This window comes from Cottoperca gobio, chromosome 24, assembly GCF_900634415.1.
Source record: "Cottoperca gobio chromosome 24, fCotGob3.1, whole genome shotgun sequence".
In the NCBI taxonomy this organism is placed as follows: domain Eukaryota; kingdom Metazoa; phylum Chordata; class Actinopteri; order Perciformes; family Bovichtidae; genus Cottoperca; species Cottoperca gobio.
Window position 1 is genome coordinate 4,888,451 of NC_041378.1, and position 15,673 is coordinate 4,904,123.

At 40.9% G+C, this 15,673-nt stretch overlaps 1 protein-coding gene across 4 annotated transcripts in view; it reads right to left on the minus strand.

The window, feature by feature from the left end:
* lama2 (laminin, alpha 2) overlaps positions 1-15,673 on the minus strand; it is a 146,860-nt gene that overhangs the window by 10,878 nt on the left and 120,309 nt on the right. For 2 of the 4 annotated variants that reach the window (XM_029462751.1, XM_029462750.1), the window contains 16 exons: positions 14,700-14,802; positions 13,459-13,575; positions 12,543-12,725; positions 12,148-12,153; positions 11,354-11,508; positions 11,064-11,207; positions 8,755-8,888; positions 7,897-8,056; positions 7,697-7,821; positions 7,401-7,563; positions 6,892-7,036; positions 6,645-6,783; positions 6,106-6,117; positions 5,258-5,378; positions 4,226-4,381; positions 3,429-3,482 (listed from right to left, as the gene is read on the minus strand). In XM_029462751.1, coding sequence (XP_029318611.1) covers positions 3,429-3,482; positions 4,226-4,381; positions 5,258-5,378; positions 6,106-6,117; positions 6,645-6,783; positions 6,892-7,036; positions 7,401-7,563; positions 7,697-7,821; positions 7,897-8,056; positions 8,755-8,888; positions 11,064-11,207; positions 11,354-11,508; positions 12,148-12,153; positions 12,543-12,725; positions 13,459-13,575; positions 14,700-14,802 — 1,917 coding nt within the window. The remainder of the gene's footprint in view (positions 1-3,428; positions 3,483-4,225; positions 4,382-5,257; positions 5,379-6,105; positions 6,118-6,644; positions 6,784-6,891; positions 7,037-7,400; positions 7,564-7,696; positions 7,822-7,896; positions 8,057-8,754; positions 8,889-11,063; positions 11,208-11,353; positions 11,509-12,147; positions 12,154-12,542; positions 12,726-13,458; positions 13,576-14,699; positions 14,803-15,673) is intronic. The other 2 variants (XM_029462752.1, XM_029462753.1) reach the window with 2 other exon arrangements.

Genomic DNA, 15,673 nt, shown 5'->3' on the forward strand with positions numbered 1-15,673 from the left:
ACTCTCAGGACGCAGAGCTCGGGAGAGGAGATGAAATGGAGACGGTGAAGCAGGTTGATGAAGGGATTTGAATTCCACTATATACAGTCACAGTATACATCAGGTAGAAAGACAGGTAGAGTAGATATTAGATTATATATAGAATAGTTAGTGCTCAGCAAACATTCTGTTGATACAACCATCATTCTTTCAAATATTATCTTCATTTAAGCAAGAAAACCTTGTAGAGATCTCCTTGCCAAGGTACTGCAGGCAGTAAAAAGAGTGTGTTACTTACTAGAAACATAAAACTGATAACATAAAATGTCTCACAAGGTCGGGAGTAAACAAAAATGCAATTATAAAATCATGAATAAAACTGCCAACAAGAATCCGATTAAGATCGCTGCTTATAAAATATCCTAGGCTGTCTTTAATGTGGAATAAATGTCCAAAAGAAAAGGGAGTAAGTGGACCTCGTTGAGATCTCGTTGTCAAACTGAAAAAACATAAATAAAATAAAAATATGACTAATTTATTACAAGCAAACAATGAATCAATATGAATAGATTACATCACATTTAAAGCATCAGCAGCCGGGTGTGTTGTTTTGCTACCTGCATCAATTTATGCAATTAGGATCTAAATAATCAGAGTCCATCGTCACGCTACTAATATTATGTCCACCTCCTGCCTGACGCGACGCTTCGAATGGACAGAGGAAAAGACGGACACGGAGAAAACAAACTGAAAGATAAGAATTGAAGGGAGGAGAAAAGACAAACAGGAGGGAGGACAGACTGGGGAATAAAGAGCGGAGGAAAGTCAAAAGGCGAAAGTGGGGAAATGAGCAGGGAGAGGGTTTTTGGGGGGGGGTATATTGAGAGAAATTGGGGGGAAATGAGAGAAGTGGAGAGGAGAGGGGGAATGAAGGGATAACAAGAGAGGAGAGGATAATAGGGGGAAGAGATGAGAGGGCAGAGAGCAAAGCAGCGAGCGAGATAGAGATGGGGAGAGGGAGGCAGACAGAGAGGTGCTAGAGAGCAGCGGTGCAGGGTCAGGCTAATTTGAATTTTAATTCACTGTGTGCCAGAGGGCGAAGTGGGAGACAATTTACCACCTGAAAATGGAATTTCAATTTGAGGTCGGGACAAATTGAACTGAGATGTAGCTACAACATGCCTCTCGCCGCGGCGCCTCGCACACACACACACACACACACACACTTACACAGATATAAAAAGGCACGTACACACACACACAGGCGCATGTCACACATGCAGACAAAGGCAGACTGTCACAGATGAACTTAGGCGTGAATTTAGACACTGATGGAAAGAGACACACACATGCAATCAGGAAACCAAACACGCAACACACACACACACACACACACACACACACACACACACACACACACACACACACACACACACACACACACACACACCTGCTACCTTCAGTATTTTAAATCTTCCAGTTTCTGACGTTTATACATGCATGATTACTTTTGGGTTTTGTGTGCGTTCGCCAATTTGTGTGCAAACTTTTAGAAATAAAGCTAAAACCGTGTCGGACATCAGGGTGTTTCTTGTTTGCTCAATATTTATGAACCAATCTAATGTCTTCCTTGTAAACCTGTTTCTGTAACAACACGCCTTGGAGCTAACAGAATGTTTTCTGTATACCTTTATTTTGGAATTGCATTTTTCCATTTGGCACGGCGGCAGGTAGAGCCAGAGGCTTTGTTACGAGTTAGCAGCCGTGTATAAAAACATCATCTAATCTTTGAACGTGCCCGTGTACGTCGCTTTCATCTACACACTGACATCAGTTTTTGTCATTATTAGGCTACAATGTCACAACAATCCACAGAAAATTAATGCGCGTTATTAGATATTGCTTTTTTTTCTGATTTTATAGACCAAACAATTACTTAGTAGAGAAAATACAGACGCAACAAGGGTGTAGTTCTGGTTTTCAGGAGGCAGCACTGGTCACACAGCACAGTCAGGCAAACAACAATGAATATTACTAAATGAAAGAATTGTAATTTAGCTTCAAGAGAGAAGAGGAGAGAGAGAAGGCATGGGGACACTTTTAAACTACGCAGCGCTGCAAAGTCCTGATATCCCATTTTGCACAATGAGAAATTACCCAGAAATCTATGGTGTCAGCCAGAGGTGGCCGGCCCTCCACCTCACTGATCATTCTGTGACACCAAACGCTCCCGTGATGAATATATTATATTTTGTGAACGGTCAAGTTTTATTTTCCGCCCTCTCTTCACCACAATCTCGCTCATCTCCCTTTATTCTTCTCTAAGCTTCTTCCTCTTCTCTGTTCTCTCTTTCAGTCTACAACCAACTCTCTCCATCTTTTCATTGTCCTCCTCTCTTCCCCCGTCGTATCGTTTCTCTTCTTTCCAGCCTTTCCCCCCCTCTCTCCTTCCTTTCACCTCTAAATCTCCTTTCTGTATCCCTCCATCCTTTGTCTCCTGTCCCCTTCTCTCTCCCCTGTCCCCCTCTGTCCCTCTCTAAAACATCCATTAGTCAGGGCCAAGTTGAGTTGATGGTGTTTTTAACCTCGCTTAACCTATCTCCACACAGACACACAGACACACACACACAGACACACACACACACGCCCCGCCTGCCAGCATAGTTAGTAAAAATAGATTTATGTGCCCAACAACCAGTGATGATGGATAAGCTAGAGGTAACCCTCTGTCCTCTCTCTCACACACACATCCACACTCATAAACCCTATGTACACTTTCAATTTAGCATTCATGCGAGCAACACCCTCAAAGCAATCACACACACACACACACACACACACACACACACACACACACACACACACACACACACACACACACACACACACACACACATATGCCTGAAAAGATTAATTCATTTGCAAACGCACAAAAAAACACGTTGTTTCCAGCAGAGATAAAAGAACAGATTTGTTTATTTATCAGTGATTAGGATGAAAGAGGGCTCTATCAGTACAGGGACTTCAAGCGTGTGTGTATATACAGTATATATGTGTGTGTGTGTGTGTGTGTGTGTGTGTGCATTGAGTGAAAGTGTTTTTAGCTCTAAGACAATCTAATCAGCATAGTTGCCAACAAACTGAAATCTCATTAATATGCACTTATGGAAACTTCATTCACTTAAACAAAAAAAATGCTTGTGCGCATATGTGTGTGTGTGTGTGTGCGCGTGTGCTTGCGTGGTCAGCTAAAATCTGAGATAGCTACTATATGCATCTGTCAATGGACATTTGTGTGTGTGTGTGTGTTTTGGATAAAAGACAATCCAATTAGCCCAGTTGCCAAAAAATGCAAATCTCATTAATGTGCACTTATGAAAACGCCGTTCTCTTAGGGACAGGGGTACAGTATTTGGGTGTGTATGAGTGTGTCCATGTGTTGAACACACCTCTCCAGACTGTCGGCGTCTCCTCTTGGAGCTGAGGAGGTTTGTGTTCCGGGTCTGTGGTGGAGAGATTATCACGAAAATGGGAGAATAAAAGGATTATTGCTTTGTTAATAACAGTTTCCTAATACAATGGGATTGATATGTAACCGTTTCTTTCTGGGGAAGTTTCCTGGAAAAGATATATATATATATTATATATATATACATATATATATTATATATATATATATATATATATATATATATATATTAATATATATATATATATTAAAATATATATATATATATATATATATATATTAAAATATATATATATATATATATATATATATTAATATATATATATATATATATTACAATATATATATATTTATATATATTAATATAACCTTAGTTGGCATACTCACTTTTGAGTATATTCATTTGGTAATTCTTTGTTATAGGAGTTTAAATAGTTTCCAATATGTTTCCTGGAAATAACTATGTACTAACTGTGGTACAGTAATTACATGGAACATAGAGATCGTTTTAATTTTGTATTCTTCCAATTAATCAGTTTAAATTCATGCTAGTGTACCCGGACCCTGAGAGGCTTTTAGTCCGTGCAGCTGAACATATAAAACACATTTGTTTACAAGCAAGCACACAATTAAACTGAATTAATAATAAACGTATTTATTTAGTTTTGAATTAAAACATTTATTTCCCTAGTTCCCAGGAATCTTCTAGGAAATGATGGATCTGTAAAATAAAGAGCTTAATAACAGCGTAAACCAATAAAAAAGATGAAACCGAACCTGCTGGCTGATCGGTAAAACTCCGCCTACAGCCAGAAATATGGTCCCAGTGTCTGCCAGCGTGCTGAACGACAGGCTGATCTCTGTACCGACCGCCAGCGACAGGCCACTCAGCTCCATGTATCCCGACTTAGAGAAACTGACTGTGTGCAGGTTCTGTGAGACAGACAGGAAGTAGTTGCAGTTCACGTGTATTTATACGTAGATGAGCTGATTTGTCCTAAACTTTACAAATTCACAGTCAGATGAAAGAAACAACTAAGTCGAGGCTTTACTCTTACAAGAGAGTTACTTTAACTGTGCAAATCAGAAATACACACACACACACACACACACGGTTGGAGAAAGAATAAAAAAGACAGATAAGAGGAACAAAGACCTTCACTCTCCATAAACTCAGTCCTGGGCCTTTATAACCCTCGATACATCTGTGCACACTGTGCACGGCTGCATGTTTGCAGATATAAATGGCACAAGTGTTTAGAATTCATGGTGTTAACAGCTCCAATGCACGTAGGTGTGTGTTTGTATGTGTGTGTGTGTGTGTGTGTGTGTGTGTTAGGATAGTTTCTGTGTGTACATGGAAAATGGAAAACCCAAAACATTTAAGTAACTGAATTATGGTTTTGTGCTTGGGGGACGAGGACTTTCACTCCCTCACACTTTTGTATTTTACGTTATACAGAAAGACGCTTTTACTTCCTGAAGACAGTAACGGATGAAAGAAACAAAGTGAGTCGTGTGTGAAGCAGAAGAAAGGTCCTTCAGGTCACACATGTCACGCCCAACACTCATATTTATGTTATTGACTCAGCAGCAAGTATAACGCAGTTAAACACACGTGATAAATCACTTAAAGTAGCAGTATGTTCCACTAGAAGGAGACATTTAACTAGTGGGAAACATACAAGGAATTCTACAGCGAATCTTCAGTAAGTATAGAAGCAAGTAGACAATCATACCTCTGCAATATAATCTGAGTGTCTTGAGAGTTTAAATATACTGTAGAGCTACATAAGTGAGAACTCTTACCTCTACATTACATCCTTTCGTGACCCCAGTATAATCTGAACTGCTGAGGAGACTGTACGGAGTCCTGGAGACTTCAATGTCCCAAAGACAGCCGACGTACCGCTTCAGAGTGACCTCTGACCTATAAAGAAATGATCATCGTTTTATTAAAGAGTAAATACGGCTGAAGGAATTTTCAAATGGAGTCAAACTCCATGTGTCCTGTCTCTCTGCAGTGAAATGTAATTTTCTTTTTAAAAGCAGAATTTCTGCAGCAGTGAAGCTCTTGCATCATGTCTCCAGAAGCAGACGTCAACAAGAATCATTTGAATATGCCGTTTGTCCATATTAATATTATACATATTAGCATTTTGTGTAATGTCAGGGACAGGTGGCAGCATTATTACGTTATAGTATTATAGAAGGGGGGGGAAATCAACCGATCATTTTGGGCTGTGATGACACTGAACATGTTAAAATCAGTGTAATGCACCTTTATCATTTTCCCCCCCCTGTGAATTACGGCTTTATTTTTGTCGCAGTTCCACAAAATCTTCTAAGGAGACACTTTGAATATGATGATGTCATGAGTCAGGAATGAGAGACATTGCACCTAAATGTTGCTGAACAGACAAACGTCAAACTCAGATTAATAAAAGGAGAGAAAGTGATTTCCAGCCGCCGTGTGGGGGAGCAGGAGCCCTCGGGGGCCAGCCAGGATGCAAACACACACACACACACACACACACACACACACACACACACTCACTGTGCAGCAGCATCAGCATGGCGAGCCTCATGCAGAGGACAATGTGCAATAAACATTGACTATATGTCTGATTATGAGATGTATTTATCAAGTTATTTACCTTGCTGTCATGCTGTTAAGACACAACATGATAATATAGGGTTAGCACACTTCACAAACACAGTTTCAACTAATGACTCGTCAAGTTTAGTTCAATGACTCGAGTAAAAGGTGTGAAAACAGTTGTCATGTAGGGTATTTGTTTGCACTGAATGTACTTGGCCTACAACTAAATCTGAAAAAGCCTCGGCAGCTTTTCATTCACAAAAGTATCTGTCAAGTCGCGATCTATCGCTGAATGAGGGAACGTGTCTGCGGCGACATTCCTGACGCTGTGACCGCAATTACCATATTAATAGGTGCCGCCAAAAAGAAGGAAATGGAGATCTTTGAGATAATAACTTTAAATGTAGAGCTATAGAGTCTAAAAATACATTTCATAACAGGAGAAATGTGTTAAATTGTCATTAAATATGTATTAGAAAAAGAGACCTTTTCCATTATCCTCCAAAACTGAAAGCTCCTGCTGTTCGCTTTGCTTTACAGTAAATACATGCACAGGACTGTGTACATGTGCACATGTGATATAACTGTGTGTACCTGTAGTTTCCAATAGTAGGAAGCCCTCCAAAGTAGATCTTCTGGTTTTCCTTGAGGTTCAGACCTGTAGCTGAGCCCTGAGACGTGCTCACTATCTTCTCCTCAGCACCGCTGTTGATGTCCACTACGGTCACCGTGGCTAAACAGTTACAGAGACGTAAGTAACAACAGAGCGGGCGAAAGCACACACGACATCATGCTCGAGTATAGAGAAAAGAGACATTTATCTTGGTAATATTGTTCGTACCTTGCTTCTTGTTCCGTGACATGGTGAGGGATTTCCAGTGTCCGTCATTGTGGCGGGAAGCTGATACGGCGCTGCCGACTCCTGACCCGAGGTCAAAGTTCACCTTCACTTTGCCCTCCGACAGCTCCAGGGACATAAAGTCCTTCTGCAGACGCAGCAGAGGAGAAAGTGTTGTGAGCAACGGGTTAAAAGGTTACATATGGGACTTCACATTATCAGAGTGCATTCTGGGGATTGCAGTTTAAATGTTGGACAAATCAGTGACTTGAGACATGATGATGTCCGCTCTTTACACTCGAGCGCTGAAGCCTTGGCCTGTGTGTGTGTCTTGTTCATTGTTTGTTGATCTAAAATGTGACCATCAAATGTACATTATTCATATTCTGATTGATTCTGTGTCGGTCTGAGGACGGTACCTGTAAAATATTTATCATGCAAGGAAATCAAAGTTTGTCCGTCCTGATATTTACTCCATTTGAGTTTCATCCTTCCTTGTTGTGCATACATACCATATCCTCTGTAGCCAAGTACATGAGCAGGGACTCGGAGGAAAATGTGCGAAACTTAAAGGTCACGCTGGAAACATTGGGGTTCCACCTGGTGGGTCGTCCCACTGCGGCGTAGCCTTCACCATCCAGCTGAACTGTCCCCTCTCCATCTGAACGCTGGGGGCTAAATAAATATAGATATATATATATATATATATATACTACCAACTGTCAAATGGAGTTTGAAATGTCACAAAAATAAACGATGATGAAGTGGCCTGTTGAATATTAAAAAAGATATATAAATGTTTGTATACCTGACAACACATCCTTTACAGTCTCCCTGTCGCTCTCTGTAGTTCCACAGTCCAATAGGTTTCCCATCCAGGAAGGTCTCCCCCATGCAGCCTGTGAACGTTGTTGTTCTCACTGCGTCTGCTTTCTGGAAGATAGAAGAAGAAGAATGAGGATAAAAACACATGGATTGTTCCACACAGAAGAAGAGAACGACAGATACCTTGACAGTGCCGAGGATTCCTCCTACAAACAGGTAGGCGTTCTGGTCCACGTCCAGGATGGTGAAGGCCGTGGGCGAGTTGGCACTGGCCGGCGTCGGCATCATACCCGCCTTGGAGCCTTCGAGAGGATATACTGATATGGTGCCATTCAACCCGTTACTGGAGACGGAGAGAGAGCGAGGGTTTGATGTTATTTCGTATGTCCTGGAGGACATGACTAAAGATGTTGGAGCCTCTTGGAATCAGATTTGATGAACTCGTTGTCCTGAAGATGAATGATAGAAACGCGTCGTGGAACCGGCTCGTAGCGGTGGAACCTCGGAGCCGTAAAAGTGAAATTAATTTGTTGTCAACGCAGGAACTGCATTTCTGTGTCGAGCAGGGACATTTTTAAGACTTATAGCGTGATCCCTTTGGAAAACCCATTTGGGAAATCTTTCGGATGGTAATGCACGGTGCAGGTGGGACGTCTTCTCGGTGGGAATGGGTCTTGTGTTGGATGGCTTGTATACAGCGACCCTTTAGCTTTCACAGAGAACAACTAGATTACACTGTGTCTGTGTAATGATGTGCCACGCCGTCAAGGCTGCAAACTCTTTATTTCCCAAGTGAAACCACATGTTTTCCACCGCACAATGAATGAAACCATGTCCTATGGTTGTGAGGTTAGCTTTTCTGACACTAATGGTTGCTGTTGGTTAGTTGAGAAGGTGAATACGTCGGGTCCTTTTTGAAACATGTGATATTGAACACCAGTAACACACCTCCACACCATCATGGTAAAGTACTAAAAGTATCCAATCAATTTGTGCTTTTGTGTGTGTGTGTGTGTGTGTGTTCGTGTGCGGCCTTCTTACCGAGACGCCTCAATCCTGTGCCAGGTGCCATCGTGGATGGTGTGATGAGGATATTCGACCCTCCCCACACCTGAACCCACGTCCCAAAGGAAGTACACCTTCCCCTTCCGCATCTCTAAGGCAAGGAAGTCCACCTGAGACGGAGACAGAAGTCATAAAGGAATAAAGAGAGAAGGAGAGAGAGCAGGTCATTTAGGCAAAGTGCTATGCACAAGCCTCACAAGGGCATCAAATGTAGAGACGTACTTCATATCTATTATTATTATTATTATTATTAAGAAGTATCCCCAGAGGGCTTATCAATCACATTAAAGGTACGAGTCCCTTTATGCTTAATGGATTAAATCAAAAGTGTTCATTGATGTTGACTGTTTGATGTTTTATTGCTTTTACAAATCAAATCAAATGTTATCTATACAGCCCAATATCACAAATGACACATTTGTCTCTTTACAGACTGTACAGCAAAGACACCCTCTGTCCTCAGACCCTCGCACCGCACGAGGAAAGACTTCCTAAAAGAAACCCCATAATTAAAGGGGGGGAAGATGGAAGAAACCTCAGGGAGAGCAGCTGAGGAGGGATCCCTCTCGTGCAGTAGATGTCGTGTGTACAGGATAAACAACATAGTACAAATATGACAAAAAGGCTTCCCGGTGCCGCCATCTTTTTTTACTGGAGCACGTGGCCAGGTATGACACACTGCACCTTTAAGTCAAATTATTTTATTTCAGCAGAATTATGCAATAAAAGAAAGTGTGTCCATAACCTTTACACTACTCTGTGTAGAACATGGTGTAATATAACAGAACATACGAGTTATGCAACACGATGATGGTAAATGATGATTAATATGACTTACTACAGAGAACATATAGAGTATTTATCGTGCACACGGTGAAGCGACTTCACACCCAGTTTTGCTTTATTCTGAGGGTACAAAGGCTGAGATGTTCTCCATCTGTCTCTATAAGTGGATCTTCACAGGATCATGTTGTATTTTGATTAATGGCTGTATTACTTATGTATGAGCCAAAAAAATTAATAAGAGAGTTTTGAGCATATGCTCTCATCTGGATGCTGTCTCCGAAGTACACACACGCACACACACACACATCATTATTATTCATATAGTATTATGCACAATTAGAGATTATTAGGGAGTCACATTTGAACCCACATACACACACACACACACACAACTAAACACACTTATCTTTCCAGTCTCTCCAGGGTAATGGCGATTATTCATTAGCACAGATCACAGGGCAGCGTCGTTATTATTCAACTAGCATTACACACTATTAGTGAAATGGTAGCGTGTGCACAAACACACAAAAACAGAGCATTACTATTCATACTGAACTCTTCACTATTAGAGAATATTAGTGAGGGACACACACACACACACACACACACACACACACACACACACATGCACACACGTTCAAGACTTCCCAGTCAGATGAAGCAAAGCAGTGATTTCTCAGGGGAAATCAGGATAAAGCAGATAGCAACATAAACTTGTTAATTGCTGCCGTTTTCTTATAACACACACACACACACACACACACACGCACACGCACACGCACACGCACACACGCACACACGCACACTAAAACAGCAGTGTGCTATGTTTATAGGGGTGTTAGTGAGTGATGTGTCAAGAAGTATTAATTATTCTCATATTAGACAAATCACTCTGGGAGTGTGTGTGTGTGTGTGTGTGCGTGTGTGTGTGTGTGTGTGTGTGTGTGTGTGTGTCTGAGAGAGAGGAACGTAAGTGTGTGCATCCTTCTGTGCATGTATCCTCCTCTTTGTGTGCCTATACTTTTGGATTACAGGCACTTTAAAGTATGATAAATGCTACACAATATTCAGCCCCTCAACATCGTATTGAATATGATTAATGTTTTAATAAGAAACATAAAAAAAAAGAGTGAAAGTGTCAACTGGATTACATATTTTATAAGCAATAACACCAGAGCCATATCTAGACAAAGTTTTACCATGTTTCCACCGGTGCCATAGTCAAGTAATGAGTGTTAATATACAGAATCATTATTATTATTATCATGAAAAACACAAATCTGAGACGGAAACAGCTGATCGGTCGCGTGAGTAAAATGTCAGAAAACCTTTTTTCGCGCAATTGAGGACGTTTTCTCAAAATGTTGCCGTTCATTATTTGGAAACACGACTAATAAGAACGATACAGTTGAAAGGACGAGGAGTATCTACCTCCGTAGTCTTCGCAGGGGATACACTGCAAGTGCGTGTATTTGTGCTTAGGTTTATCGCATACTTACATATTTGGCTGATCCCATGTAGAAGAGCAGGTTGTCAGGTGTGGTGGTTTTAACGTGGAGGATGATGGTGTTGTACCTCCCTTTCCTGATATCGGGGCGGTAACTCCTGAGACAGTCGCCGCCTGACGCTACGGATACTTTGATCTGGAAGGAGGAATATCCAAATAAAGAATTCTGCATCACAGCTTCCATATTGTTTTTTTTAGTTTCTATTTATATGTAGTGAAATCAAACTGTAACTGCAAATGTTAACAAAACAGAATTTCATTTACATTTACAGGACAACTTACTGAGTTCGCTTGTTTCCTGGCTTGGTTGATCAGTTCCTTGATTTGAGAGATGTTACGCCTCAGATTGTCCTGCAGCATTTTGATTGGCTGCAGCTTCTCCAGCAGCCTGTCAGCTTCATCCTCTAAATCCTTCACTTTAGCGCCTGCAGCGTGGACTGAGGAGGGGGGGGGAGATAAAGCAGAGTAGTGATGCAGAGCAGTACAGTAGTAGTACATCAACACTACAGTGTATTATAGCTGAGAGAGCGTGGACAGCTAGCATGTAAAGAGCGTGGAGAGGATGATGGCAGCTGAGGAAATCACCGATATTACTCAAAGGAAGGGGGAGGAAGATGAAGCCAGAGAGAGCCGAACAATTAGCGTAGCTCAGCATTCAAAGATCTTTTACACCGTTTACTTTTATATATTGTAAAGGCTGAAAACTGAAGACAGAAGTAAAGAAGAGAAAAGAGTCCCATGCTTTGCAGTGCGCAGAGCTCTCATGCATTAGAAGCAACTACTGTTTACTGTACAGCTATTAAAGATGGTCGTAAAACTAATGGGTGGTGCTCCAATACTGTTGTTGCAATCACATCATTTTGAAATTGGTTCGTCCCAAAACACCACATTAACACAACGCCGTTCATGATACAGTGTTTAACAAGTTATTTAATCATGAAAGCCGAGAAAGGCCGAGAAATGCGCGCCGGCAGGCAAGCGAGGTAACATGACTCATCGTTATTTAGTAATTACAACATGGTATTGGTGCACCACTCGTAATATTAAGAAAGCTAAGGTAAGTGAAATATACATACTGATGGCTGTGGGGGTTGGGAAGAGAGACAGACAGAAAATATATCAGGTTTCTGTTAAATTCACCAATTTATGTAACTTCATATCTCCAAAAAGTCAAAAAGTTAAGATCAATCAGAGTTTAGATAGTTATCAATGTGTTTGTGAAACTAGAAGGTTTAGGAGGTAAAACACATAGTTAAGTTATTAAAGGATAAACAGGAAATAAACATTTTCTATCACAAAACACAAACATTTTCAGAGTAAAAGGAAGTTTTCTAATATTTAATTAGCCGATCAAACAGGAAGTCTTCATCAACGCTAAAACAAGCCGACAAAACATTTACTGGAATATCTTTTACGTTTACTACTTTACTACTTTACTACTTTTACGACACTAAGCTCGTATGAACTTTACTGTTTTTCTCGGGGTCCTGGATCATCTGATTGGCTGCATTGACTGTGTCCTCCAGCTCGCTGTAGTTCCTCTGGAGGCCATGGAGTTGCAGGTTCAAATCCCCGAGGCGCTCCAGGACGTCTATGGCCGTGGCGTTAGCATCTGCCGCTACCGCCTTTGTGGCAGCTAGCTTAGCGGCTGTGTCTGCCAAAGAATGTTAAAACAAACACAAATTACATATATATATATATATATGTATGTATTAAGACAAGAATGCATGAACACATTTTTGTTATTTCTTCAACAACAAACCAAACAGGAAGTGGCACGAGTGTAGTTAAGACTTTAAATCTTTTGAACTGGCATTGCTTCACACATACAGATCTAAGCTGTGTCCCAGGTCCAGAGTCTTATCATACTCACATTTGGAAATACTTAAAACAAACTGTTGTTGGGAGAGAGAACCCTGTGACTTTGTTCCATTGTTCGACACTTTGCATCCCGTCTTTCCTCTCACGACATTATGTTTTTGTATATCACTCTGCACTAACCCAGCTGTGAAAGTCAGAACCATTAAGTCTCTAACAATCTGACCGGGACATGTTAACCGTATTGTGTTCACACTCACTCACAGGGATTTGAATTGGAATAAAATATGTTGCATTAACCTCTGGGTCGTCCCGTTTGCAATTTGTAGTAGCTGCATTTACCAGTTTCCAGAGTGTTGATCCAAACGCAGCCGTGTGCATCACTGCGGTTCAACAGCCTCGCTATCACTGCAGTGTGTCTCTGTGAGTACCGACGTGTGTCAAGTCCAGTTTACCAGAGCAACTGACCTCTATCGGCTCAGTGATATTGATCAACTCTCTCTTTATCTCACTCCCACACACACGCACGCACGCACACACACACACACAGTGTATTTGTGCAGTCCTACCATTGGGGATAGCGTTGAGTGTTGCCATGGTTCCGTTGACAGCTTTCAGCAGGTCTTTGGTTTTGTCTCTCGCTGCTTTAACTCTGCCCTTCAGCCCGGCCACACCGTCTGCATTCTCTACACACACACACACACACACACACACACACACACACACACACACACACACACACACACACACACACACAATGATGATGCTTTGATTTGGGCTACAAATAAAAACACATCCCTGACACGATGGAAGAGGGAGACTGACAGTAAGTCTTGCAGCGGCTCATGTTACTAGTTAATATACTGTGTGTATGATTTCACTGTAGTTCATCGTTCACACTACATCTTGTACAACAATTAATAGCTTAACTATATTTATACAACTGCTTATACTGCAGAGCTGCCAACCTTTGGAGAGAGATGTAAACTCCATGAAGCTTCTCTTCTCTTATCATCGTCATTATTATTATTATGTGTACGGCTACTTTTTAAGCACATAACGTGTGCAGTTATGTTTTGCACAGTTAGCCTATCCTTGCTTTTTATTTTATTTTATTTTATCTTTATACTTAATTCTACGTTTTTTCCTGCCGGAGACAAATAAAGAGTTTTTTTTAATTGAATAGTAAAATGACTTCACATTTTACACCATCATAGTCAGGGTCATCCTCAACATCATTACATTTTAAAAAATCTAATCAAATCAAACCTTTGAAGGAAAATATTTTATGAGGGTTTAAACATGTTTTGTGTTTTTCTTTTTAATTTTTATAAATAAAACTGTTCAGTAAAATAACTAAAGAACATTGAAGATGTCAGCAAAAGTATTTGAGTATTTTAGTAAATGATGAATAGTGTTGTACATGGTCACAGTGAGGGTCATTCTGAACACGTTTCCATTCAAACATTTCATCATTTATTTGATGAGAGTTTAAAAACTAGAACATTTTCAAAGTCTGTCCCTGTAAACAACAGTGAAACTACTTCAACTGATGTACGAGCAGGAAATCCACTTCTTCTCAACAAACCTGTTGTGGAAACAAATGTCCCAAACTCAACAAGACTTATTTAACATATGATGTGCAATAAGTTGGAGCTGTAACGCCGGTCTTTGTCCGTCCTTTAAGTACCGTCGTCATAACAGCTCCTCACACACACACACACACACACACACACACACACACACACACACACACACACACACACACACACACACACACACACACACACACACACACACATCTGCTTACCTTTGACATCATTTTGAAGTTGTTTCGCTTGGTTTAGCAGTCTGTGGCTCTTCTGATGGGAACTTTGAGCTGCCTCCTTTACTGGGACCTCTGGATCTAAAGCCTAGAAGTACAAAATGTGTAACTTTACATGCCTTCACTAAAAATGCTTCCAGAATAATAAAAGATCCTAAACTGGACTTGTGTTTGGACATATGCAAAGGTGCAGTAATCTGCTAAATGATTTAGTAAGAAATGCATTCAGCAGACTTAACTTCTCCTCACATTCATTCTCTCTCTTGCCAAAAGGGAGAAGAAAGAAAGAGGTGAACATGCAAAACGAAGGGGAAGAGTTGAAAAAGAAATAAAAGGGTAAAAATGTTGGAAGAAAAAATGACAAATAAATGAACTGGGACCGAGGAGGAGAAACTATTATAGAACAAAAGGGGAAACGAAAATCAAAGGCGAGGAATGAAAGCAAGACAAAAGCAAACAAATGGAGAACGAACAAGAACAAGAACAAGAACGGGGGGGGGGGGGGCGGGGAAGAAGGGAAGCAGAATAAATGAATAAAAGAAGGAAAAAAGGGAGATTTCAGGTGTGTGTGGTCGTGATAATGAAAAAATGGAGAGAGGGGGGGGGGAAATAAATAAGAAGAGGGACAGAGAAACGCTTTGATCTCCCAACCATGACTAATGGAGAGCCCAAGCTTACATTACTGTCACTGCATGCAAGACACACACACACACACACACACACACACACACACACACACACACACACACACACACACACACACACACACACACACACACACACACACACACACACACACACACACACACACCACTTCTTGTGCTGAGAGTACACTTTCATGGTGTGGATACGTAGAATGCTTGCATTGGATATTTACACTATATATGCAGCAGCTGAATGTGAGGTGGATTACATTTAGCATAAACATACAGTTCAGTGTGAATATGTGTTGTTTACAA